The sequence below is a fragment of the Drosophila mauritiana genome, chromosome 3R, assembly GCF_004382145.1.
Source record: "Drosophila mauritiana strain mau12 chromosome 3R, ASM438214v1, whole genome shotgun sequence".
NCBI lineage: Eukaryota > Metazoa > Arthropoda > Insecta > Diptera > Drosophilidae > Drosophila > Drosophila mauritiana.
The window spans coordinates 8,794,283-8,821,147 of NC_046670.1; the positions used below are offsets into that span (position 1 = coordinate 8,794,283).

The following is a 26,865-nucleotide window of genomic DNA, read 5'->3' on the forward strand; positions in this document are numbered from 1 at the left end:
TACAAGTACACAACACAAACAAAACAACAACAATATAATATAAAAATGAAATAAAGTTTTAAAACAATATTTGTAAAAAGTAAAGAAAATGAAGCGTTTTGGGTTTCAAAATGGAATCTTAAAACAAGGATCTAAAAGTAAGATCTCTTTATTTTAATAATTGTATCTATAAGATACTCTTTTTTAATTAAAAGATATGTACGTGATCTTTTAGTGACCATGACTATTTTTCGAGGGATAGTGACAGTTGAGCCACAACATCCACTTGGTCATCCATAATGGCCTGCTATTTGCAATCACAACACCACCAGTTGGAGCCAATCCTGCTGATTGCATACATCATCAAAGAGATTTCAGTTCCCGCTGGCGGTAATTGAACAATTTTGCAGAAACGCGTGTGGCCGGCTGGCTGGCTATCTGCCTATCTGGCTGGGCTCTGGCTGAGACAATTGGTCCGGCACACGCACATGGCTAATGAATGAACACCAGCGAGCGGTCAGGGAACGGGTGTGCTGGTGGTACCAGGTTGTCGGGGCAACCGGCCGTTCGATTGTGGCCCATACAAATGGTGGGGGCTGGATACACACAGCGACTGGACACTGGGAGCGTGTTGACGTTGGGCTTGGCGCTGCACAAAATCGATAGGTTCAGCAGGAGTGTGTGGAACCATGCAAATACAGCGAAGTTCATCCGGCGGCTGGTAGCGAGATCAGTAAATCGAGTACGGCCACTAAACCCATAAATGCGGCAAAGTGGCGTCCTGTTTTTACACTTGCATGGGTCTGATGCGGACAGTTGGCGGCGTGGGAGGCGGTGGCAGCGATGCCCAATTGCCAGAGGAGGCGGTGTCCACGCTCAATCATTGCCCGACCTACCGGCAGATTCCAGGTGCCGGAACGGGCGCAGGATCAGCGCCAGCCAAGCGAGTACCCGTCCTGTTTTCCACCAACCGTGGACTCTATCTGCGCCTGGCCCAACCACTGGCGGATCAGATGGAGGTGCTGACACTGCAGCCACGCGGTCAGAACTACAACATCAGCTTCTGCGACCTGGAGCGCTGGGTGAGTTCAATTAGGTAGTAATGCGTGTACGGAGGTCACACAACTCTCTCTCTCTGCAGAGCACAAATCGGGCCAATGTGGTCAGCCTGGAGGACACCTTCACCATCATGCAGCAGCGCAATATGTCGCCGGAGTCTGTTAACTACCAGCCACGCCTGTGGAAGAACAACGTCAGCTACAGCCTGATGCACTGAACTGAAAGCACCTCAAGATTTAGATTATGTCTAAACAATGCAATAGCAGAGAAGTCTCGTATGTAAATTACAACTCTTTTTACTTTAATTAATTGCTAAAACAGAGTTCTAAATCGATTTACAATCTAGTGGGGATGCATGTGAAGGTTTTTTAGGCCGTGTTACTGGTCAGCGAGGCCATCAGAAACTCCATTTTGTTGAGAAAGCTCTTGCCCTCGATTTTGTCGAACCTCACCTAGAAACAAATCAAAATTAATGGTTTGTTTTTGGTCTGCTTTCCAAAAGTGAACTCACCTCCTTGAATGTGCCTCCCAGATTCTCCCACAGCTTTTCCGGCACCAGTGGACTGGGAAAGAAATCCTGTCGTGGACTTCTCGCTATATAAACCTTAACATCTATCTGCGGATCGCAGCGAATCTGAACGGCAATCATGCGATCGCTATTGGGAGAGGCCAGAAGGCAGGAACTGGCATTTCCCAGCGGCTCCACCTTGCCGACACCCAAGTGGTTGCTGTTCGACAGCACGGTCCAGGACATGCAGCGAGCTAGGCTGATCAGGCAGGAGATCTGGTGAGAGTTGATCTGGCAGAGGATCAGGTCGCGGAGTTCCTGCGGCTCGTAGGACAGCCGCATAACGCGTCCATCGCGGCAAATGCATTTAAGAGAGCGCTCCTTGACGTGAATGACCAGCGAGGTGCGACCAATGGCATCGTAGCCGTGCGTTACAATGTTGATCTTCACACACGACATGGTGGGACTGTTCATGGCATTCCAATGCGACACTATCTGCGGGTCCTTCACATCCCTGGCCAGCGTATCGAGCACATATTGTGTTCGCTTGCGCATGAAAATGTGCTGCGCCTGGGCGATGATCTGTTCGAGTATGGTCTGCGACTTGGTCATGTCCAACAACGTTTCCCGATCCGCGGCCATCGGACCTGCTAGCATGCGCTTCTTAGTGGGTCCCAGTGGTGCACTGGCCGGATGGGGAAAGGGATGGTGTGAGTTCTTGTAGTGCACCTCGCGCAGAAGCTGATGCAGCGAGTGTTCCAGAACATGGTCATGGTCGTTAATTGGCGCCGGCTGGCTGGAATCGAAGGTGGTTGAGTGGCACAACGAGATAATAAGTTGGATGTTAGGCAGCAGAGTGGCGCGAATTTGGTTGCCGATGACCACATGTGGAATTGGTGCCTGCAGTTGGATAGCTTCACGTGCCAACTGGGCGAATAGCTCCTTGCAGAAGAGCACATTCTGGGCAAACTCCAGTGTCTTCTGCCAGACGCCCACCTGGGCAGTTATATTGGGTCCGTGACCCATCAGATTAAGCTGAGCGGTGCACAAATCCTCCTGATCCTTCTGTGTGATCACCTTTATGTAGGCGACACCCTGCAGCTCCGCTGGAACAATCACTCGCAATGCGGAGCTGGCTTTAAGTTGCATGCCATTGTTGCCGGAGGCGCTGCTGCTGCTGTTGGATGAGCTGGCGGTGTCCTCATCCCCGGTCTCTTCAGCTTTGGTCACCTCGAAGGTGCCGCTCATGCCAAACTTGGAGCCCGCGGTGCGGTAGCTGAGATCCCCGATAATCGCGTTGGACACCTTCTTCAGGCGCCAGTTCTGTCGCAGGCGCAGTAGTTCTATGTGGAAATCTGAGACATTGCGATTGCGTTGCTCACTGTGCGCGTTCCGCAGGCGTTCAGCGCCACTGAGGAGCACTTGGGCTGCCTGAGAGATGGCTTTCTTGCGGCTGTACACCTGCACAATGGGCTTGGTGTCGTCAGCCTCCTCCAGCAGGGGATCGAGCACTAGATAGCGCTTGTCCTTGGCAATGGAGATCACATCGGACAGCACACATATCTCCGTGAGCGCATCCTTCAGCTTGTTGCGCACCGCATCCCAGGGCCACAGGCTCTCTTGGAACTGAGTGGCGTCCTTGTCCTCGTCGGCGGCCGCCGCCGCTGACTTCTCCTCCTTCTTGAGGTCGTCCAGCGACGTCTTGCTGAAATCTATGCGCGCCGCACATTTCGCCAGACTTTCCGACAAAGTCGGCGGCCTAAAGAGAAAAAAAGACGCAGAACCCAATTAATCTTTGAGTAGAGGGCTTGCTGGCTCGCGGAAACACATACGGCTGATACAATTCGGTGCCATCGTAGCCAATCTCACGTATCTGGTTCTCGCACGTCGTTTCCACTGATATATTCACGGAATTCGACATATTTGCGCCGGGAAACAAAACATTTGGGTTGTCCAAGCAAAACTAAAGAACAGTGCTGCAAAACGTCTGCGGCCGGCTATCGATAAGTGAGTGCTCAAAAACAACACTTTTTTCCAGGTTAGTAACGAAGGCAATCTATAAAATAATGATATTAAAAAATGTTTAGTGTTCATTTAATATGTGTTATAATATTAATATCTTGTTTTAAATTAAGTTTTATTTATTAAATACAAAACTTTAAAAAATAACTTGGCCACGTTCATTTATATGCAATGTATAAGTAGGCAGCAGTCAAAAAAATGTCCTTAAATGTAAATAAAATTGGTTTACCATAAACAACGAAGTTTTCTCTTTTGAATTTTTAAGCGCACTATTATTGTGTTCCTTGCGAGAGTTGCCACCCAGTGTCAATTGGTAAACACACCAACACTGGAATCATTACTTTCATATTTTTGACTTGACTTGAATTAGCATCTTCAACTCATTCCGGACACCAAGAGATTTAACCCAATAATGCTGTTTCTGAAGGACAAGCGTTCCACTCTGGACGTAGCAGAGCACACAGTAATCATACCGAGCATTTGCGTGGGAAACGCGGCGCAGCTGGCCTGCGACCTGTTGATCGCGTCCAAGGAACTCCGGCGAATTGGATCCATCACACATCCAGCCCTGATTCCGGTCTACGGACCCTCCGCCTATCAGCACGAGCCCCAAGAGAAGGTCTCCTCCTGCGAACTGTACGAGGGCACGGAGGATAAGCTACTGGTGGTGCAATTCCGGGCGCCATGGGTTGCCCGCCACACCGCGCATTTTCAGAAGGAACTAGTGGAGCTCCTGAAGGGCGCCCGACGTGTAGTCATTCTTAGCGGCAGTTTCGGCTTCGAGAAGCGAGTCATTGAGGAGTCACCGTGGGCTTACCGCGCCAGCGAAAATTTCAAGGAAGCGCATGCTGCCCAGCTGGGCAACGAGGAGCTGATCAAGTGGAAGGAGCACAAGGGCGATGCCATCTACGGCGGCGGCAATGCCCTGCAGCTGTTCAAAGCCTTCGAGGAGCAGAAGGTGCCCGTCATGCTGCTATTCCGCTATCTCCTCGAGGGCGACAACTCCACAGACGCATCTCTCATCGTCCGGGAACTGAACGAACTCTGCGAAGACTTCCTTCAGCTGCGCAACGGGGGCGATGGCAGTTTTAAGCTCACAGTGCCCAAGTCCTGGAACCTACTATTCGGCAATGATGTTACGGAACTTCTGTTTTAAGCGTCTACATATATTTTTCGGTGCTTTCAAATAAATGTTAATCTTTTGGTGTAGGATAAAAGATATTGCTAAAGGTGTGCTCCCGAAAGAACTCTTTGCCATGCTCCTGGTGGTCCTGACGCGTGGTCAGCGTCTGCCCGAAGGTAGGCTCTCCTGCGTGCACACATGCTCCCAGCCAGGCGCTCAAAGTTGGCTCATCCGACTCGTAGATGGCGAACTTTGACTGGAACGGTCGCATTTCCATCAGCTCCTTGATTAGTCGCTCCTTGAGGCCCTTGAACTGGGCACAACCGCCGGTTAGGTACACGTGCTCAACCAGGCGCTGCTGCTCAGCGGCAGGAAATAGCTTCAGCACGAACGCTATTAGTTCTGCTAGCCCTGCCTCGGAGCAACCAATCATGCTGGGCTGGAATAGAACCTCCGGCACGCGAATGTTCTCAACCCCAAAGTGCAGCTGGTAGTTCTCGGCGGCACTCTGTGGCGGAACATTGGAGTTGCCATCGGTGTTGGCATCATAGTGATTTAGGATCTTATCGAACTGCAGCAACTTCTCGTTATCTGCATCCGAGTCGCTGTCGTCGTTGTAGCGATTGATCCGCTTGTACACGTCCCAGTCATTGTCGTTCATCCCAAAGCCATCGTCCTCTTCCTCGCCATTCGCCTTTCGCCGCTTCTCGTTCTTGGCCAGTGATGAAATGATTCGCATCCGCTCCTGCGCGGCGTGGGTGTGGCGCTTGGCCTGCTCGGATCGCTGCTGCTGGCGGGCCTGCTTGCGCCCAAGAATTTTTTCCCGCTTGCCCTGGAGTTCGGCCAACCAGTCCGCCTGCGACATGCCCTCTGGAGGTTTCGGCATCTTGTTCAGCTTCTCCTGCTGCTTGCTGGGACGCGGGGCACTCTGAGCCCTCTCCTGGACACGCTTAATACGCGACTTTATGGTGGCAATGAGGGAATCCAAGTCCTCCAAAGTACCGATCTGCTGTTGCTGTAGTGCTCGCTCAAACTTGTCCAGCTTTTTCTGCTCGTACAGTTGCCTCAGCTTGTTGTAGACGAATAACTGCTGCTCATCCTCGCGGAGTTTCTCCTGCTCGCGGTTTTTTTTTATGTCCAGCAGTCGGTGCGCCAGCTCGCGACGCTTCTCCTGCTTCTGCTCAGCAGTTAGCATGGCGTTAGTGGCGGTCACCGCATTGTACGGCAGTTGTATCTTCATTATGTGCTCGTCGTAGTAGTCCATCTGGGCCCATTGCATCAGCTCCTCCCTGTAATCCACAGCAATGTGGCAGTGCTCATGGACCAATTTCTCCATTCGACTGATGGTGATGGCGTTCAGATGGACGGGATACTTCATTTGCATGAGCCGGAAGAGGTAGGTGATGATGTGGTAGCCACCCACATTCAGGCGACGCACATGCTCCAGCTGGAGTTTGCCATCTAAAACGGGTATGACGTGGGTTGTGCTGTAGCCAAAGGAAATGATCAGGGCATCGGATATCTAAGGGGGAATCTCGTATTAATTGGATGTAAGCAATTACATGGGCCAATAAACTACATTTTTCTGCTTTTGCTGGTGATGCTTCCAGCTGTAGAGCGCATCAATGCCGTAGGATACAGACGGAATGCCGTAGCACTCGAAGAGCAGCTCGTTCATCTGCTGGCGGCAAAAGTTGGGGTTGGCCAGCGCCTCTGTGAGGATGATTGGGTGGTCGATCTTGTCCTGCCCATCGAATCCCATCTTTGTAAATATGTAGTCGAAGATCTGCTCCTGGTGATTCCAGTTGGTTATCACATTCCGTTCGAATGGACTCTTCAGATGCGCACGCACCGCCTCGATGTTGGTGATGTCGTTGCCCACCTGGATCTCGGCAGATTGCTCCACTACTGTCTGCGAGGAGGATCCCTCCGAGATGTGCTGAGCAGCTGCTTCCTTTTTGCGATCCTTGCGCGGCTTGGTCAGGACATTGCGGAACCGCAAGTCCGGCTCCTTGGAGTCGCTCCAGCCCACGCGGCATTCGTAGGACCCATTATCGATGATCAAAACACGTTTATCCGCCATTACAATTGGTTATTTCATTACTTTTCAGTCGACAAACAAACTCAGTCTCGCTTTCCACCCAATTCGTAAACAGTAATGCCGCAAAACCAGTGTTGCAGGGTGCCATTTTCCCAGTGTCAAGTCAAAATTCTAGTGAGATATTTTACAATATTTCATTTTTATAGAAGATCTCCAAGAGTGTTTTTAACTGTTTTCGTAAAAAATAAAATTAAAATAGTTTCGATTTTATACTGAAAAAAATGTTGCTTTTATTAGCTTACATTGAATCAAAGTACATCAAGGAGGAGGGAAAGGTAACTACTACCTTACTTAATTATCTTATGCATTACTGGTTCATTGTTCAGAACATTCAGTGTCGTAAAGTGCCAACGTTACTGTAAAACGAAAGCTTGGGCATAACGGTTTTAAAGATTCTCCAATAAAAAAGCGCATCAGCGTCTTGAATATTCTAATTGGAAACACACCTATTTTGTATATTAGCAATTGTTAATTCAAGTTTTAATATCTTCTCTTACATAAAATGTTCGTCAAAGTGAAATTAGATGCCGAGGGAAACACAAGCGTGGTATGCAGCTTTCTTAAGCACGCACATATTTTACAATTGCGATTTATAAATGGAGCTATAATTAAAGCTTAAATTTAATAAATATTTTCATTTTTCAATCCCATACAGATGCCGGAAATGTTCGAGCTCCACAATAATGCGACCATTGGTGAATTGAAGCAAAAATTGGAGGTAAAAGTGGGTCTTCCCTTGGCTCGCCTGAACGTACAGAGTTTTCACAAATCTCTCGAAGATGAGGAATTTATTACAAGTTTGCTCAGAATTCCGGATAATAGCGATTTTAATTATCCGTCGACAACGCTTAATGGGACAGCATTTTCGCTGTACCACGAAAATTCATTTGTAGGATTTCTCCAATTCTATACAATTCCAGAGGGCAAGAGCCAACTGGATTTCCTTAACATGCCGAAGAGCTCAGTGCTTCTGCCAGTGGACAGGCTTCCGCACTTTTGCGAGGTGTCCAACTCGCAAGATTCCTCCGCATCCAGTGCGTCGAACCAGACAAATTGCAGCTTCGAATCCACAAGCTCGAGCGCCAGCTCCGGAGCGCGAAAGACGAAAATGTGCTCCTCCGATGAGGAATCGGCTGTCAAAAGGTGTGTGTGTGTTTAATAACTATATAAATGATAGCTCTGAACCCAACTGATCCATTCACAGAATACGAAGCAACCAAGAGAACAGCGTGGTCAAGGTGGTTCCGCAGCAGAATCTGCTCGCGGACAAGCGAACCGGCAGTATGGCTTCCATTTTTGGTTCGCAGGTCAACATGATGCCCTGCTACAAGACGGAGACCAGCAGAACAAGCAGCTCAGTGGAGCAGGCCGAGGAGTGCAAGACTAAGAAGAAGGACTGCTGTATGCCAAAGAATTGTCGCAAGAGGGATACCCGGCCGCCGTATGCGAACACAATGCCCGAGAATCGACGATACTCCTTGGTGATAACCAACCAGAGTTCGTGCTCGGATGGTGTGGACACCGTCGCCCTAATGGAGCACTTTCATTCCCTATTCGAGGACAGTGGATCGAGCGTCAGCGATCTCAATTTCAGTGAGTGTGCCTCAACGCAGAAATTCGACTGCAACATGCTCGTGGTCTGCGAGGATAACGAAACGGCCCAATGGGTCATCTCAGCAGTCGAAGGTGTGGACCCGCCACACTCCTGCCAGCCCTTCATTAAGTTCTTCGGCCTACTGAGAACGACCTTCGTCCTGCCCCTGGTCAGTCCGAGCAAGTCGCTCTGTGTGATCTTCGCATTACTGGAGTCACAGAACCCGGGCTTGAATACCGACAAGTGGGCCGTCGTCAATCGCTCCACTGTGGACGGCCAAGATGTGGACAGACAGGTCGCAGAGTTCTGCGACAACGTCCTTATTGAGGTGTATATCGACGAGGAAAGCAGGGATTTCATCGTCGATCGGTGTTCCAAATTGCGATACTGTTTCTGGCAACTTCGATTCTATTTTATGTAGGACTTTTTGGTCTCTCCAAATTCACCGTTAACTTGTTGAGATATACCCTAATTGCAGAGAGTATTAACTCGAAATAGTAAAATTTTATGAAGTGTACGCATGAATAAATGTTGTTAAATTGAATTTTTTCCTCCGTGTATCAAGCTTATAGGGTAGAAATCTGTAATATAAAGCAATTTATATTATATTAAATATTTATTTGTTATTAAATACGTACATTTAATACAAGAAGTAAAAAAGCGCGGCAAAGTCGGAAATGGAGTGACCGCACACTCGGCCAATGCGCAGATTGGTGGCCTCGCGCGCTGGTCACACTCGCGAATCCAGTGCCCACAGGCAGAAGCAAGGAAAACCACCACCCGAGGATTAGCGGACAGGAGACTGCCTCTCGGCAGCAGCAGCATCAGCAGCAGCAGCAGCCATTCCACATGGAGCCCATCGACATTGCGCGTCTGGAGGAGGCGGTCGTGTCGTTCTACCGCTCGAACTCGCAGAACCAGGCGATCACCCATGAATGGCTTACCGATGCGGAGGCCAGTCCACAGGCCTGGCAGTTTTCCTGGCAGCTAATGCAGCTCGGCAAGGTGAGTACCCCGCAGGACCTGCGCATCAATGCATCAATTACCCGGATATGTATACTCATGCACCTACCGCCCACCGTCCACCTCCCACCCAATCGCCCCACCGCCCACGCAGAGTCAGGAGGTGCAGTTCTTCGGAGCCATCACGCTGCACTCCAAGCTTATGAAGCACTGGCACGAAGTGCCGCCCGAGAATCGCGAGGAGTTGAAGCAGAAGATACTCGAGTCCATCGTTCGCTTCGCTGGCGGACCGAAGATCGTCCTCAATCGGTTGTGCATCTCGCTGGGCGCCTACATCGTCCACATGCTGGGCGAATGGCCCGGCGCCATCGAGGAGGTGATCAACACGTTTCAGAATCAACGGATGCCGAATGTCAGCGCCGATGTGCAATTGTGGATCATGCTGGAGGTGCTGACCGCCATTCCCGAGGAAGCACTGGTCATCCATACGTCTGTCAAGCGGGTCGTTCTGCGCGCCGAGCTCGCCAAGCGAGTGCAGTTGGTCATCCACACCGTTGAGCGATATCTGAAGCTGCAAATGAACCGCGTGTGGGATGCCGAGGCGTACAGTAACATGAATAGGGCTGTTAAGTGCGTCGGCACCTGGATCAAGTGAGTATTCAATTTACACAATTACTGTTTACATATTCTAATTGAGCATCCAACTCGGACAGAAACATCGGTTACACTATCGAGGGCTGCGTTACCATCACCGCCGTGCTCCTGGAAGTGGTGCACAAGTGCTATTGGCCCTGCATACACGCCGGCGACGGCTGCATGACCGCCGATGAGAACGAGCTGGCCGAGTCCTGTCTGAAGACCATGGTGAATATCATCATCCAGCCAGACTGCCACAACTATCCAAAGACGGCGTTTGTGCTTATAAAAATGTTCCTGGACTCGCTATCCGAAATCACAAAGACGGAATGGAAGAGGGAGAACGACAACGAGGACATTATCGTACATATCTACATGCTGTTCGTCTCTTCGGTGGAGCGACACTCAACGCTGTTGCTAAGCGGCATCACGTCTGCGGATCCGGAACTGTCTATCCTAGTGCATCGCATCGTGCAGGAGATTCTCCACTGCACGGACAAGCCGGGCATCTACCCGGTGGAGGAGTCCTGCAGCACAATGGCCCTGGCGTTTTGGTATATGCTGCAAGACGAAGTGTTCGCCATGTCTAACGATGAGCAGAAACACAAGTGCTGGGAGTACATCAAACCATTGTACGCCCATCTAACCAGGATTTTAGTGAGAAAGTCAGAGCAGCCAGACGAAAAGTCGCTCGCCAAATGGAGCTCCGATGATTTGGAATGCTTCAGGTGCTACAGACAGGATATATCCGATACCTTTGTGAGTGGTTGCTGCAGTTAGATACTCCAAATCGAATGAATTGGCTACCGTTTTCAACGAGTAACAGGCATAATATAGCTTTAATTTTATTTGTTTTAGATGTATTGCTATGATGTGTTGAATGACTATATCTTGGAGATTCTGGCTGCCATGCTGGACGAGGCCATTGCCGATCTGCAAAGACATCCCACACACTGGACAAAGCTGGAGGCGTGTATCTATTCCTTTCAGTCGGTGGCCGAGCACTTTGGTGGCGAGGAGAAGCGGCAAATACCACGGCTGATGCGCGTGCTGGCCGAGATCCCCTACGAGAAGCTCAACGTCAAGCTACTGGGCACTGCTCTAGAGACAATGGGCTCCTATTGCAATTGGCTGATGGAGAATCCCGCGTACATTCCGCCAGCCATTAACCTACTGGTGCGCGGCCTCAACTCCTCGATGTCAGCACAGGCGACGCTCGGTCTGAAGGAGCTGTGTCGCGATTGCCAGCTGCAGCTGAAGCCGTATGCGGATCCACTCCTAAACGCATGCCACGCCTCTCTAAACACGGGCCGCATGAAGAACTCGGATTCGGTGAGGCTTATGTTCAGCATCGGAAAGCTAATGAGCCTGCTGCGGCCGGAGGAAATACCCAAGTACTTGGATATTATCGTCAGTCCCTGCTTCGAAGAGCTACAGGCCATTTGCCAGGCAGATTCGGTGAGTAAATATACATATATATAGAGATCAGTTGCTAACCATTTATTTTGTTGCACTAGAAAACTCCCGCTGCTCGAATTCGCACAATCTTCCGGCTCAATATGATCTCCACTCTCTTCTCATCGCTAAACACGGATGTGGACGAGCAGGCGACGGACCAACCGATTGTGCAGCCAGTTCTCCTCGTCATGCAGCGCACGATGCCGATCTTTAAGAGAATCGCCGAGATGTGGGTGGAGGAGATCGATGTACTGGAGGTAGGGCAATAAACACACCATTTTTATATGTTTAATATATGTGTAACCCATTTATAGGCCGCTTGCAGTGCGATGAAGCATGCGATCACGAATTTAAGGAGCAGCTTCCAGCCAATGCTGCAGGATCTTTGTCTCTTCATTGTGGCCAGCTTTCAGACCCGATGCTGCGCTCCTACTCTAGAGATATCCAAAACGGTGAGCCTCTCCAATATTGTGCAAAATACAGTGATCTAATTGAATCCTTTGTTTCAGGCCATCGTTATGTTCTTTAAGGACGAAGGATGCAAGCCGCTGATGCAGCAACTTCTGAGGGAGTTCATTCAACACAGCTTTAAGCTATTTGAGAGCACTCCCGAGCAGAACTTCTCCAACATTTCGGACACCATGGAAACCTTCTTCGGCTGTCTGACGCAGATCATTAAGAAAATCCCTCAAGTGTTGGAGGACAAGACACTGGCCTACGATCGTCTGGTCTTTTACGCCCAGCGTGGAATGACTTTGCCGGAGAGTGGTGCCATCCGAAATAGCATACAGTTTCTGACCCACTTTGTGATGCAGTCGCGTAATCATGCCCATGTCACCGAAGTCGTCCTGGCCACCGGCGAGCAGACGCTGTACACGGCGATGATGTGCGTGGGCTACCTAACGCCGCGATCGCAGGTGGACAAGTTTGCGGACATCCTTCTCGCCATGAACAGAAAATATGCCGCTGAGATGGCCGTCTGGATGAAGTCCCTAATGGCCACTCCCAATTTCCCCACGCAGCTCATAACCGACGCGGATAAAACGCGCTACACAGCTCTTATTATCAAGTGAGTGGCGTTACTTATATATGTAAATATTCCTAAAGCTTTTATTAATTTTCTTAATTTTTCACAGGGAAAAGGTCAACAAGAGGTTATTGCAACAACATCTGTCGGAAATGGCAATCAAGACCCGAGGACTTACAGAAAAGTTCCAGTGAAATGAGTGCATGCAATAAGTGGCCAAATGACATCTCTATCCATCCGGATTTTTATCTAGTTTCTGTAATTGTATTTAGTTTGTATATTTAAATAGGCGGCAATCCAATTTTAACTTAAGTTCAAAAGTTCTCGACTTGATAAACTTTTATTTATAATTTTTACAAAATTACATGCTCCATTTACAATTTGCACATATATATTGTTTTAGGGGTGTATAACTCATTTTTTATTTATTGTTTTCACTTTTAGTAAATGTTTTATAGTTTTTGTTTTTCCCATATATAAGTATATGTTTAATTCTTATGTTGAAAAGTTTGATTTTCACCGTTTCCTGTATGAAAAAATCTGCCTTTCTATGAATTACGTTCCCTTTACCTTTCCACCCATATTATTGTTTTGCAATTTTCCACATTGTGTTTGTATCTATAATGCCAAAAATATGTAAATACATCTCTTTATATAATATATATATATATATATTTGTGTCTATAGCTAAACTGAAGCCTTTCGTTTTTGGCGTGTACAGCACTTGGTAGTGGTAGCAAAACTCTTTTGATCTGCTTCGTCGCCTTTGTCTAGATTCTAGATTAGTTGAGAGTATCTGCATAAATCCTTGTCTAACGGACCCGGTAATGACTTGACTATGGAACTAAACGACTTGGTTGACACGGATCTAATATTACATGTTTACATATAGATATAGATTAACGTATAGAAGTAGACGCTACGACCAGCAATGTCCCAGTCTGCTGTGATGACGTTGTAAGGATGCTTATAGGTATATATATATATATATAGTCTCCTGCCTGGTTATCAACTGTGCTTGGTGGCCCAGAAATTGGCACATCTCTATTCCTTGGCGGTCCGCAGGATACTCCACTGCCAGTCCAGGACAAACAAAAATGCCTAATTCCTGTCGATCGGTTCTCCGCACATATATATATATATACTTCTATATTTAATAGTTAATACATACAAAAATACACTCACGCACATACATACCACAATTTATGTGTGTCCTGCTGGGCGATTTGTTTCATATAAATATATTATGGGTAAGCTGCTCTAACTGCTAGGCTAAATAGCGTACAATATTTGCAAATTTTAGTCGTGGAGTAGTAAACATGTTTCATATAGTATGTGTGGTGGCATGTGGCATGGATGTTTGGATGTCATATAGCTATCTATGTATGTATGTGGCAGAAATCGGGGGATATATGCACTCAATCAAGGTGGTAAACGCCTACGCCTTAAGTTAGACAATTCAAATTCAACTGTACAATTATATTCACGCGTTTACTGAAATGGTAAGAGCATAGTTGTGATACCAGATTATTGCAATTAGATCTAATTGATAGGGCTACAGCTTAAGCATGCTATCAGCAACATGCAGTGGGTAAAAGATATAAGATATAAGAAAGTCATTCAGGGCTAAGCTTCACTGTGGCATGCGTTGGAGCAAAAGGGTAATCTTAAAATGCATGTGCAAACGAAATAGGAGCTAGTTAATCGATCTCGTTGGGGATTCTTGATCTTTATTGTTACTATGCATTATAGATAGGTATTTTGTATGTTTATATATATAGCAATTGGCTTGCATCCGTTGCCACGCCCCCAATCTAAGCCCCCAAATGCAAATGCATCGTTCAAAATTGTTTGTTCTAGTTGTGCGGATCCTATCCTTCATCTCTGGACTTGTGCTTCTATATATGTTTGTATGTATGCTTTCTGGCCTTAGTTTGGAGTGTGTATTTGGGTTGGTTTTGTGGACTGACTATCCTCCTTCGCTGGAGCTACGAATATTGGCGGCATCGGCTGGCCAGCTCTCTCCTAGCAGTTTCCATCCGGCGGCGGCGTGGTGAGGTACTCATCCGTCCGCTTGTGCTCGTTGAGCGCCTTCACGGTTCCGCTGTCCGAGGGCAGGTCCGATTTCCGGCGCAGCAGCGGCTTGTCCTTGTTCCGCTCGCCACGAATCTGTGTGGAACGGGAAGGGGGTTTGGCAATAGAAAATGGACCCGCTTCTGACACTAAGGCATCGCAGCACACACACACACACACTGGGCGGGTGAAGTTACACGGTGGTGCGGGATGATTGCGTTACGATATCGAGTGCTGTGGTGCTGGGTGGAAACCCGATGACGAACTTGGTTTTAGTTTTGGCGATGCCCACCCGTTGGACAACACACGACGACTACGATATATATACATCTACACCCGAAAGTCGAATTGTGTTACAAAGGTCGGAGATCGAGGAGTGTGTGTATGGTTTCTGGTTCTGGGTTGTTAACAACATGATACATGGGACACTAGTTTTAGATAGTAACTCTAACTTGGAGTCATGCTTGAAAATGGTGAATCACTTGAGGAAAATCAAGTTCCTATTGATGTTACAAAAGGAACGAATTCTCTCATTGAAATGACCACAAATGAGTTGATGGATGAACCAAGGTGTAATTAACATCAAAGTAAGATAAACTACATATTTAATTATATGTTCCGCCCAATTTGTATGCTATCAACAACCAAAAGTGCAGGCCAAATGTGAGACACACAGATTAGATTAGTTGTTGTGTCGTGGATGAATTTGCATGGATGCGTTTAGGTTGGCAGACAGTGAGGTAACCAAATAATTAATAAATAAATAGACAAAGTTAAAGATATACAAATATGTATTTTTTTTTTAAATGACATGAGTGTGATTATTTTAACAGACATTCGTTCGATTAGAATTAGAATTAGAGTTGAAACAGAGTGGGCCTTAGCTGGGCACAGCTCACAGCGACGCCAGGATCACACGTGGCGGATTAGTAGTTGTTTAGTGTTGTTAGTGTGGCAAGTGCCTGTCTCACCTCTCGGGGCTCCTGGTGCGCCTGTTTCTGGGGCGGCAGCGGAGGCGGCGGCTGGCGCGCCTTCTGCTCGCTCTGATCATACGCTAAATCGCTGTTCTCACTATATTGATCGTACAGGGCCCGGCTCTCGCTGACCGGCAGGCAGTCGTTAAACCGGCGCGCCTTTGTCCACTCCGGGTTGGTCTTGGCCAAGCTCTCCACCTGTTGCCAGAGCTCCTCCCTTTGCGACAGCTTCTCACGCTCCCTGCAATGCAAAAAAGCGCAAAGGTTAAGTACAAATACAACGCATGGTCCTATGAAAGTTAATTATCATACATCTGCTTCTCTTGCTTGTAGTTCTTGCTGCACTCGTCGAAAAGCCGCTGATTCATCTCCATGAACAGCTTGAGTGCATTGTAGATCAGACCGTGGATGGTCTTGTTCCAGTGCGTCTTTGAGTTGCGATTGAGCGCTGGGAACATGATCGGTAATATCACCGCCGAGTTGTCCGATATCAGCGACATAATGTACTCGTTGTTCCAATAGTACAGCGCACGCTCGGCCACCTGAAAATGAGGCGAAGAGACGCACTTGGCTATCTGGCGGAACAGCGGCACCATCACCTTCTGGAACTCGGCCGGCTCAATTACGTCCAACAGCTCCTCCAGCTCGTTCAAAAACATAACCTCCTTGGGACTGTGCGTCTTGGGCCAAAATTTAAGCAGGCTTCTGCAAGAATATTAAAATATTTTTTTTTTATAAATTTTATAACAAAAGATGGCAGCGATGGGATAATTACAGAATGCGCAAAATTACGAATTCATTACTCACTTGATGACCGCCTCCGATAAGCTTGGATCCTTCTCCAGGAACTGCACCACACAGTAGGTGAGCTGCGGATGGTAGACCGAGAGGCTCTTGGCTTTGTGCAATGGCAGCAATACCTTAAGTAAAAATTGTTTATGCTCCTCCTTGAGCGGCAGAGCAAAGCCATTGATAATGCTACCCAGGATTTCCAACAATTCGGCTATGCCATTATGATGCTCCGTTTCATAAATAAATCTAAATGTGGAATGCGATTAGTAATGTGATTAGTAGATATTCATATCCATGCCGAGCTCACCTGTAAAAGACATTGTTGATCTGCTTTCTAATAAATGCTCTCAAGCCCAAAAATTTTCCATAGATGCGATGTAAAACAGTCTTTAGGAAATCACGTTCACGTGGATCCTCCGAATCGAATAAATCCAATAGTTGTAATACAAATTGATGGTCGATAAAACGTTTTGCCATGCTTGGTTGAAAATCTGGTGACTCCAAGAAGCGCAAGAACAGCTCGTAAACGAGTTGTAGGTGCGGCCAAGAGGACTCCAACGTGGGCTCATCCTCCTCCGGATCGAATTCGGCGCCATTTGGGTTGGAGGATGGCGGCAGAGTTCGGAAAAGGTTGACAGCAAACTGATGAGAACAGATAAGTGGGTAAGCATGTGATATTAAATTGGTTAAATAGGAGCTTACCATATTGATTGCCTCCGGGTAAATAACTTCGGTTATTACGCCATTTTGGTTGGTGAGGAAATCGACCATTTCGTGCAGAGCCGCCCGCTTCACCTCCTTGAACTTGAGGTCGCTGAGCGGCTCGGAGAAGTCGAACAGTGTGCAGCATTGTTGGATCTTCTGTAAGAACAGCTCCTCTCGTTCACTGGCGGCGGTCTCTATGGAAATACAAATGAAATCATCATTAATTTCAAAATATATCAGTGGATATATCAAACAATATATAAACCATATAAAATTGACCTTAATATGAAATAAAAAGAACCTACAACTACAAAAACGACCAACCAAAAGCAGGCAAGCGAAACTCAAAACGAACATAATGAAGATCAGAAGAAAGGATCAAGTAGCTGGAGGACCTCAGGCCCAAGGGCAATGGCTGGAATAGCTCCATCCATCGCCATTGGCCCGGATCCATTCGGGATAGCAACCTCGCAGTGCAGGCAGCGCCAGGGCAACCGAAGCGGTGGGTGGCGTGTAGAACAGATTCCGGTCGCGAGCCCTTCCCGGACTGCCCGTCAGCTGTTGCAGCGTCTGGGGCGAGGGCTGAAGACCCGCCGGATGACCCGGCAGTATGTCACCGTTCTGCCGGATGCTTAGGCTCGATGTGGTCACCACCAGGGTGGCGTTAGATGTCACCATTACTGCTGATGACGCGGGTGCTGCGCCGCCATTGCGCTGGCCAATTCCCAGTGAGATGCTAATGCCGCCCACCAGATTCTGGGCCACCGTCGGACGCAGCTCCTCTGCGGGCACATCGCTGGTGGTGGGAACAGCGACGACGGCGGTGGCGGCGGACGACGGCACAGCCGCCGCAGAGGATGGGGATGATGAGGAGGAGGTGGCCGCCGCTGCTGCCGCCGCCGCAGCACTGGTACCCACACTCTTGGTGGCATTCAGTATGTTCTTTATGGCCGCGGCCGCGCTCACAGGTGACTGGATGATGAGGAAGCGATGAAATGAGAGGAGAGTATGTTTTTGATTTATCAAATTTCGGTTCGTTCAATTGGGATGAAGTTAGTGTGCGGATAGTGTGTGGAGATGCTACTAAATGGATTAGCTTCAAGGCAATTTTGGTCACGCAATAAGTACAATGCAGGTAAAACTTAAATAAACAAGGTACTTGAAATGTTATCCCAAAAGCTAATTCAATTAGTGAAAGTTTGGAGGAAAGTGTAAAATTTGTGGTTTGTACTTGGAGGTGGTGATGTGGTTATGTGTTGGGTATTCAGATCGCTGAGTGTGTATGTATGGACAAGACCAAGCTGCAAACCTTGCTGGCGGCGATGGAGCTGCTGGCTGCGTTGTTGGTGGCGGTGGATGAGGAAGCTGACGAGGAGGACGCCGCCGAGGCAGAGGATGCCGCAGCGGCGGCCGCCGATGCTGCGGCGGATGTGGCCGCCGAGAAGTGTTGCGCCAAAGTGGACACAAGTGAATTGCTGCCGCTAGCGGCGCCCGATGTCGTTGTTCCAGATCCAGATCCAGAGCCTGCTCCTGCCGCGTTCTTCGACATGCCGGCATTCGAGGATATCGAGAGCGAAGAAGTGGAGGACTGCGATCCAAATGGCGAGGAGGCAATCAGTGCAGCTGCAGCCGAATTAGCTCCACCACCGTACGTGGCGGCCGAGGATGAAGCCGAGGAGTTAGCAGCCGCCGAGGCTAGCGAGGATGAGGCCGCCTGCGAAAGCGAGGACAGGGCCGAGGCCGAGGAATTGGAGCTGGTGGACGAGGACGAGGGTGAGGAGGATGTGGTTGGTGCTCCTCCTGCTGCTGCTGCCTCTGGCGGTGAGAGGGGCGTTTTCCGCCCCTCGAACTTGGCCTTTAGCTCCTCCACGCTGCTAAACCTGAATCGGCTGCCGGTCTGTTGCTGCTGCTGCTGCTCCTGACCCTGTTGCTGATCCTGCACCTGATCGTCCAACTCGTCGTCGGCCAGCTGATCTAGGCCGCTGTGAAACGATGGCGATTTGGGTATGCGAATGCCGAGGGCATAATACCCGGCTGCAATGGGCTGCGGTTCCTGATCCTTGCTGGAGGATTTAATGGGCGCCGGTTTCCTTTGCTCTTGCTGCTGCTGTTGCGACTGCTGCTGCTGTTGCGATTGCTCCTGCTGATGTTGCTGTTGCTGCTGTTTGGGACCTTTGAGCCCGTTGCCCGTCAGCAACATAGCACCGAAGACCATCTCATTAGTGCCGGCACTTGGAGCAAATGGCACTCGGTTTTAATCTCGATACGGAACGCCTGCTTTTTTACCAGCCGCCCCCGCCGACCAACAACAACACATGAGAAAGACTACACTAGAAACTCAATTTGTGCACGCTAAGTATGAAACTATAGAATCTGTAATGGAATTGCAATATAGATAATGGTTTAGATTAACGCCGAATGCGATTATGCGCTGATGGGAACACAAAACGAAATGAAATGCAAATGGAAATGAAAATGGAAATGACAACGCCTCTGCTAAAATGCTTCTTTTGCCTCCAAATGGCCATAATTACGTGGAAAAACTTACGGTTCGAAGGGGATCAAATGAGGGAATAGGATAGGAAAGCAATTAACTTGGAAAACGAATATTTTCAACTAATATTAAAGTTTTCGGGGCACTCGACGTTCACGGTCTTGAAACGGTTCTTTTTTGTTGCTTCGACTGCTGCGCCAATCGGAAAAATCGATATCGAGAGAGAGAGAAATGGAGAGAAATTTGGTGAGCAGCAGACAGAGAAAATAGAGAGAGCGAAAGTGGGCTGGTGGGCGAGCGAGCCACAATAACAATAAAACCTCATAAAATAAAATAATATTGAACAAGCGAAATTTGTTTATTCGATTTGTGAGTCGAAACCGCCCAAGCAATTAGCAGAAAGGTATGTGAATAACGCAATACGATGACATTAATGCTGCACAGAAAAAAAAGTGTAACAATTTTATAATCATTATGGGCAGGTATTACATTTTATGTACATATATGATTTTTAAAAATATTGAATTTGTTTTTTTTTAAACGAATTCATAAATACTAAGCTTTTGATACACTTTTGGATACACTTTTTCGAATTATTGCTATACACAAGTGTTATAAAGAAATGCCGTTGTATGTACAGCTGTGTTCAAAAAAATAGCAGTGCTTGGGACCTGCGAGTTTAAGTTAAAAAATTCCTATGATTTACAATTTTAATGGTCAAATTTTTTTTATAATATCGTTAGGTATTTAATTTCAAACAATTTAGCAAATGTTTCACTTTTATTTCTTCAATAGTTTCGAAAATATAGATAAAAACAACAAAAGAGGCAGAAATTCTGGTGTTCAATGAAATAGCAGTGCTATGAAAAAATAGTCACAAAATTCAATATGACTTAGAACTAACATCGTTTTTTTTTTTTATGTGTTAATTAGGGTCTAATACTTGGTTGGATTGCCTTTGTTAGCCAGCACAGCCTTACACCCACGTGACATGGAGTCCACCAGGTCCTGCCAACGTTTGGGGGGAATTTTTGACTATGCATCCTGCACAACTTGCCAAATCTGAGCCTTAGACGTCGGGGAGTTTTTCGACACATATTGTTTAATGTCCCCCCACAGGTTTTCAATCGGGTTTAAATCGGAAGATGATGCTGGCCACTGCATTACATCTATTCTATTTCGGGTGAACCTATTCTTAGCCGATGAGCTTCTGCGTTTCGTATCATTATCCTGTTGGAATGTCTATTTTAAGGGTATATTATATTCAGAATATGACAGTAAGACATCACTAAGTATATTTGCATATGCGTTTTGGTCTATAATACCATAAATCATATGTTATGGACTCATACCATTGTAAAAAAAACAAGCCCATACCATAATTTTCGGTCCACCATGGTTGAAAGTCATCAGTGGGTGTTTTGGGTGGTACTCCGTGTTTGGAGGTCATCAGATATACTGGAGTGAACCAGTTCCACCAAATAGAACTATTTTTGACCCATCAATCCAAAAGATATTACGCCATTTGGAGACTGGCCAGATTAGGTAGGTCTTACGGAAGCTTAACTTTGCCTTAATATGCCTAGGGCTAAGTAGGGGATCCTTTTGTGGACTCCTCTCACAAACATTTTGATTCAGTAGTCATCTCTGAATAGTAACGTCGCTTATTCCCAAGTTCAGCTCAGACTTTATGTCCCTAAAGGATGCAAAAGGATAGACTTTGCTGTAACAAACAATGCGCCGATCCTCTATATCTGTGGTTTTACATATGGTACCACGGTTTTCGGGCTTCCATTCATATTTAATGGCATTGGATACCATTTTGGCAGAACATTCAAGGGTTTTTTGAATGTCCTTATATGTTTTTCCTTCCTTTCTAAGCTTAAAAATTAACATTCTTTTCTCCTGGGAGCAGTGGTGTCCTCTACCCACTAAAATAAAATTTTTTTATATTTTTTTTAATTTATTGCCCTTTAAAATAAACGAATTATCTTAACCAAACTCACTTTTTAGAAAATATTGATCATTTCGAGACTTTACGATGGACAAAACCAGAGACTGCTATTCTTATGAACAGCCTAAAAGTGGTGAATTTGCTCAAGAATGTAAATAAAAAAAGGATAACATGAAAAACTGACGGGATTTTCTTTTTTTCTATATCTATACATTCCATTTTACAAAAATAAGTGGAATAAAAAGTGGATTCCAAAAAGGGTCATGGAGAAATACATTTGTGTTTCTTAGTTTCCATCGCACTGCTATTTTTTTGAACACAGCTGTATGTAATTTAAGATGTTCTGTGAAATCCTCTAATGATGCTTTCTCGCAGTGTAATGAGAGGCTGCGGAGAGAGCGCATGTGTTGAAATTCCGGTGAGGGAGAAATGAGGAGAGAGAGGTGTAAATTGATGCGGCTGCTTGGTTCACATGTGTGAGTGGCCGTGCGTCAGTGTTGCCACCCACCTAATCAGACGACACTCCCTTGACCTTTAACTTTCGTGTACGTGATTAACAAATAATAAACAAATTACAACAGCTGAGCGAAATTAATCAAGCGCCGGCCATATAAGCGTTCAAGATCGGCCTGCCAATCAATATTCCCAACAAGCTTGCAGGTCGTAGGTACACTTTACAGAGAATGCCTGTTGTAAGTTAAAGCTGCACTTATATTGATGGAAATTTACTGGATTTAATTGAACTACTACGTTTTGAACAATCTGTTTAAGTGCATAGTTGCATACAGACTTGATTGGCTTGTTAGTAGGTAACATTGAAACTTCAATAAGAAGGGCATTTCATATCGCAAAATTGGAACCCTGCCCTGAAATGTATGCTACGTATGCAAGCAGTATCAAACTCTACCCCATACAACCGATCTGCAGGCTTAAGAAATATCGATCTGAACAGTTGGCAGTGCATGTATTATAAAGTAATATACTAAGTAGTAGGGTCTACTACTCCATGGCTACTCACTCTCGTTTAGCGGAATGAGGGCCGTCAGTTCGCAGTTCTTGGAGGCATTGTATCGGGCGCTGGTCTGTCGCTTCTCCTTGCGGACGATCGGGGTGCCGGTGATGTTCAGGACCTTGCTGATCGGCGTGGGCGGCGGTGCATCGTACGGTGGTGTGTTGTCCTTGAGTTTGTTAGCCTGCAAAGGGGCACAATTGACACTTATCTGATTATCGTTTCCCATTTCAACGGCTTGGCTTATGCTTAGTAAATGAAAATAGTTTTAACAACGAATGCAAAGCAATAAACGATCGAATCAAAAGCATACTCAAAACGTAGCACTTGCAAAATCAGAGCAAAGCAGTTCAGTTCGGGTTGGTCCCTCGCTGCCATTTTGGCCATCGGTTTTACCTTGGACTGTGCGAATCCTTGGCGCCTAAGTCGAGCTGCCTGTGGGTGTGTTTTAGTCTGATTTTAGTAATGCCCAACATTGAAATGTGCTCTGGGATCAGGAAGCTGGAGTTCGGTAGGCTTTCCATACACATATAGGATTATATTGCTGGCGTCTACCAGGGATTCAGGTGGTGGCATATATGTTTGTATATATTTTCCAGGCACTAACATTTATGTATTTTTTTAAGCATTTCATTGAGCAATTTGTTGGTAGTTTCAAAAAGCAAAGTGCTCGCCTTATACTTTATAAGATTTATTGGAAATGTTCAATAATTTTGCCGTTGGTGACACAAAAATTTAGAAATTTTAACATTTTTCATTAAAAGTTCATCTAGTTAATAACAGGCATGTGAGTATAAAGTTTTGTTTAATCAACTCCGTCTTTTGTTGACACAAAAATGACGGGAAATCGTATAAAATCTATGATTCAGGGCAATCTATTTATTCAATCGAAAAAGTCTTATCAGAACGTAGAACCCAAGGTAATATAATTGAAAAGATAACGATTTGTAAACCAAAATTAAAAGCAATATCGATTACTGTTATCACTTACAAAGTCATTAAATGCTATTTATATCTTTTGTTAAATAAAGACTATTTCGTCTACTAAAAGAAATAATTAAATGGAGCATATCTCCTATAAAAAAGCCAATGAATTTAATGAAAAACTCAGATATTTAAAGTAAAAGATCTAATAAGTTTATCTCTCCAAAAAAAATAGTCAAATTGGAGATGTGAAGAAGGGGGTGCAGATTGGCTTGTCAAGCACTTGCGATACAATTCCGATTCGATTTGTTTGTTAACGACACACACTCATTTAACAATTGGCAACATTGTGAATCTAATTGGTGTTGGTCAATCTAACTTGAATCGTGCGGGGTGAGGGCAGCAACGATACAATAACACACATCATTTGCACTGATTAGATAAGATAAGGCTTAGGGAAGTGTTGTGCTCTGCACACACTCACACACACACAAATGCACAGTGTGCGAGTAAGCATTACGAGTGAGGTTTACGCTTACGCCAAAATAACGGTAGGCATGCAATTAGGGCGACAGGTGAAAGACAGAGAGAGATCGTAACAGAAACAGAGAGAGAGACTGTGACTTAAAGACAGGAAGAGAAAGAGAGTGAGTGAGTGGGGGAGTGTGGTGGGGTGGGCTGGTGTTTTGGGGCAGAGCTACTCACCAAACTGCTCAATGGAGGAGTGCCGCCGGTTACCACGATTGTGGATGTTATTCCTTCTACTGTTGTTGCTGCCGCTACTGCTGCTGCTGTTGTTGTTGTACTTAAGTTACTGTTACTCTCTTTGATACCGTTAGTGGCCGATGCCGGTATGACTATGTTGTTGCTGCTACTGCTGCTGATGCTGCCGCTTGTGTTGCTATTGTTGTTTGTGGCCGTTGTTTCGTTTTTGGATTCTGCCGCTGACGCTGTGGCCGCCGCGATTGTTGTTGTTGTTTCCACAACTGAAGCTGCTGCTGTTGTTGTCGTTTCTGATTCTGCTGCTGAGTTTGGCGTCGCTGACGACGTACTGCTCTTTATTGTTGGTTCCAACGCCTCGTTATCCATAATACGCAATCGGTTCTGGCTCTTTTTGGCTCTTTGGATGTGCTCTCCTCTATGTGTGTTTTTTTTTTATAGCGATTTTTTATTTTTAACAAATATAAAATACGTATGAAAAGCAGCGAGAACGAGAGAAAAAAACGTAAACAACCGGAGAAACAAACAAATACAACAGGCCGGGCTGGACCGCTCTCAGTTGATTGCTATCTGAAAATTATATTTGCACTGTGGAGGGTCGAAAGAAAGAAATTAACGTAGCAATAACTAAAGGAAAAATAACAATAGCATCACAACACACCGTGCAATTAAGCCACAAAACAACACACTCAAGCAGACACACACACACAAACACACGCAATCGCATTCGCATTCAAGGGGCGCTCGATGTAAATTAAGGGTTTACTGAAATCTACCACGAATCTTCTCATCACTATTATTGCTCATTTGTTATGCAACTTCATGGAAATTCCAATAGTTTCTTTTTCCTTTGATCACTGTACAGTGGAACGTGCATAACTCGAATTATCTATATAATACATGCACACGCCGCTATTAACTTAACCATAACTGTAAACACATTGCCAATGGGAAACGGAGCAACCTTTAAGAATCTCTCGCTGCGCGCTTTCCAATTGGAATTGCCTTAATGGCGGAAAACCGCTTCGGATCGGAGTTCCAAAGTTGTCACAAGATGTCCACACAGAACCGCGATCATATTCTCATTCTCTAGCATAGAAAATCCGGTTCTAAACGGTACCGAAAACACGTTCATGCAGCGTTCCTCCGATTAGTGCTGTAACTTCCAATTGGACAGGTGTTGTCGGTCATGTCGAATTTCGGATTCCCATTTAAATGTTAGCATTAACACTTTGTACAGGTCTTCAGGCTTTTCATTGTTTGGCATTGTTCAATTCGCATAAAACTATACTCGAAACGGAAATAAATAACAAAAATGCCAAAACACTCGCGGCAGAGAGAGCGCACTTGAAAAGAGAGTAGAGAGTGAGAGAGCAAGCGAGACGAGCAACAAGTTGAGAAGCAATGGCCGTCGACCAATTGCCAGGGTTGCCAGACATGCCAATGGAAATGGGGGAAGAAGAGCGCTTATGGGTGGTGTTGGTGTTTTTCAAACATTTTTTCATTTCTTTTTGGAGGTGCAAGGATGGGCATTCTTCAACACAAGTATTGTTGGGGCACTCAGCAAGTACTCATAGGTATTGTTGTTGCAAGGAAGGGGTGAAACAGAGAGGGAGAGAGAGACGGAGACAGCCAGAGAGCGTAAAAATAAAATGTGTACTAGGCACGATTAATAGTTGTAGTTGCACTTCCAAGACCCAAACACACAATTATTATTATATATATATATATATGTGCACATATATAAGTGGGGAAACAAATATAACTTTGAATGTCAAGGGGCGAGGTTAATTTGTGGGTTATATTTTCAGAGGGGGGTTTTTAATGGATCTTATTTCGCCAATTTACCGCCAGAAGCTGCAAGAACTTGTTCAATTTGGCCCTGCTGCGATATAGGTTCGCCAACATCAAGTTCACTGCTGATAAAAGCTAGTTCTTTACGTAAAATGCGAATTCTAACAAAAACGCTTGCACACGCACACAGAATCACAGCACAGCGCACACACACACACGCACACCCCGCTCTCGCGTTAAAAATTCAGTCGTCGAGGCTATACGAATTATTTGCGCTGCAATTTCTTCGATCTCTGCGATTCGCTTCGATTTTCGCGTGCGAATTCCACAAGGCTCGCTCGCGAATTTCACACCCAATTGCTCGGCGGTCTATCGGCACCGGGGTCAAGTTCACCTTTTCGCTCAGAACGCACAACATCAACGGTCTGTGCAATTGTAAATAATAATTTATGTAAACTGTCTTATTCACGCAACGTTGTCGGTGCTCAATAGAAAATAGAGTTACCAGGGCTGCAGGCGGGCGGCGGCGTTGCCTGACCCAGCCGGCTCTTTATAGTTTCTTTTGAGAAGATTTTAGTGACTCCGGTTAAAAGCTAAAACCAGCTTTGGCTTATGCGTTGGTACTAACTTAAATCAAAGTCTTTAAATATTATATATATACTATCTATATAGTATACTGTCTTATTGCCCAATGCAAAAGCTCGAAATATCATTATTAATTATAATAAACCAAATGTTTACAAACTGTTATTTAATTGTTGTTCTCGCATAATTTAATTTTAAAAATAATATCTTTTCGTGGTTTTCGATAGTTTGTACATTAAATATAAATAATTAACATTTAACATTTGGCACTTTACAAGAATATAATATATATTATATAAATTATTTTGATCGTTTAAAAAACGATAATTACGAAGTAATCAAAATTTTTCTGTAAATTACATATTAGCAAA

General features: G+C 45.9%; 7 protein-coding genes across 14 annotated transcripts; 4 read left to right on the forward strand and 3 right to left on the reverse strand.

Annotated features, from left to right (window-relative positions):
* The first annotated feature begins 261 nt into the window (after nt 1–261).
* Nucleotides 262–1,317, forward strand: LOC117146069. Its single transcript, XM_033312010.1, has 2 exons — nt 262–1,061; nt 1,121–1,317. Exons 1-2 carry the CDS (start codon nt 777–779, stop codon nt 1,253–1,255), a joined length of 420 nt encoding a protein of 139 aa, XP_033167901.1. The 5' UTR covers nt 262–776; the 3' UTR covers nt 1,256–1,317.
* LOC117146067 (mediator of RNA polymerase II transcription subunit 17) lies at nt 1,310–3,524 on the reverse strand. Its single transcript, XM_033312008.1, has 3 exons — nt 3,379–3,524; nt 1,550–3,305; nt 1,310–1,490 (listed from the first exon to the last, which is right to left on the reverse strand). Exons 1-3 carry the CDS (start codon nt 3,465–3,467, stop codon nt 1,407–1,409), a joined length of 1,929 nt encoding a protein of 642 aa, XP_033167899.1. The 5' UTR covers nt 3,468–3,524; the 3' UTR covers nt 1,310–1,406.
* Nucleotides 3,525–3,890: 366 nt separating this feature from the next.
* Nucleotides 3,891–4,789, forward strand: LOC117143793 (proteasome assembly chaperone 2). The gene has a single exon (XM_033308635.1). It carries the CDS (start codon nt 3,981–3,983, stop codon nt 4,722–4,724), a length of 744 nt encoding a protein of 247 aa, XP_033164526.1. The 5' UTR covers nt 3,891–3,980; the 3' UTR covers nt 4,725–4,789.
* On the reverse strand, nt 4,714–6,845 carry LOC117143791 (actin-related protein 5). Its single transcript, XM_033308632.1, has 2 exons — nt 6,271–6,845; nt 4,714–6,213 (listed from the first exon to the last, which is right to left on the reverse strand). The coding sequence occupies exons 1-2, from the start codon at nt 6,772–6,774 to the stop codon at nt 4,762–4,764; spliced, it is 1,956 nt and encodes a 651-aa protein (XP_033164523.1). The 5' UTR covers nt 6,775–6,845; the 3' UTR covers nt 4,714–4,761.
* Nucleotides 6,846–6,934: 89 nt separating this feature from the next.
* LOC117143792 lies at nt 6,935–8,930 on the forward strand. 2 transcript variants are annotated; one of them, XM_033308633.1, is made up of 3 exons: nt 6,935–7,067; nt 7,448–7,935; nt 7,997–8,930. In XM_033308633.1, exons 1-3 carry the CDS (start codon nt 7,014–7,016, stop codon nt 8,805–8,807), a joined length of 1,353 nt encoding a protein of 450 aa, XP_033164524.1. In that variant the 5' UTR covers nt 6,935–7,013; the 3' UTR covers nt 8,808–8,930. The 2 variants fall into 2 exon arrangements, with proteins under 2 accessions (XP_033164524.1, XP_033164525.1); XM_033308634.1 differs by lacking the exon at nt 6,935–7,067 and adding an exon at nt 7,184–7,339.
* A 184-nt stretch (nt 8,931–9,114) lies between these two features.
* LOC117144001 (importin-13) lies at nt 9,115–12,858 on the forward strand. The gene is made up of 8 exons (XM_033308955.1): nt 9,115–9,391; nt 9,504–10,000; nt 10,063–10,744; nt 10,844–11,443; nt 11,503–11,700; nt 11,758–11,895; nt 11,953–12,512; nt 12,580–12,858. The coding sequence occupies exons 1-8, from the start codon at nt 9,236–9,238 to the stop codon at nt 12,662–12,664; spliced, it is 2,916 nt and encodes a 971-aa protein (XP_033164846.1). The 5' UTR covers nt 9,115–9,235; the 3' UTR covers nt 12,665–12,858.
* Nucleotides 12,859–13,119: 261 nt separating this feature from the next.
* Nucleotides 13,120–26,408, reverse strand: LOC117144000 (serine/threonine-protein phosphatase 2A 56 kDa regulatory subunit gamma isoform). Of its 7 annotated transcripts, none has more exons than XM_033308950.1 (9): nt 26,304–26,408; nt 24,101–24,703; nt 22,481–22,655; nt 17,012–17,208; nt 16,617–16,951; nt 16,325–16,555; nt 15,830–16,222; nt 15,515–15,758; nt 14,062–14,639 (listed from the first exon to the last, which is right to left on the reverse strand). In XM_033308950.1, exons 2-9 carry the CDS (start codon nt 24,482–24,484, stop codon nt 14,496–14,498), a joined length of 2,103 nt encoding a protein of 700 aa, XP_033164841.1. In that variant the 5' UTR covers nt 24,485–24,703; nt 26,304–26,408; the 3' UTR covers nt 14,062–14,495. The 7 variants fall into 7 exon arrangements, with proteins under 7 accessions (XP_033164840.1, XP_033164838.1, XP_033164837.1 ...); XM_033308952.1 differs by having other exon boundaries at nt 24,101–24,533; nt 26,304–26,404; XM_033308951.1 differs by lacking the exon at nt 26,304–26,408 and adding an exon at nt 25,964–26,097.
* Nucleotides 26,409–26,865: the final 457 nt, after the last annotated feature.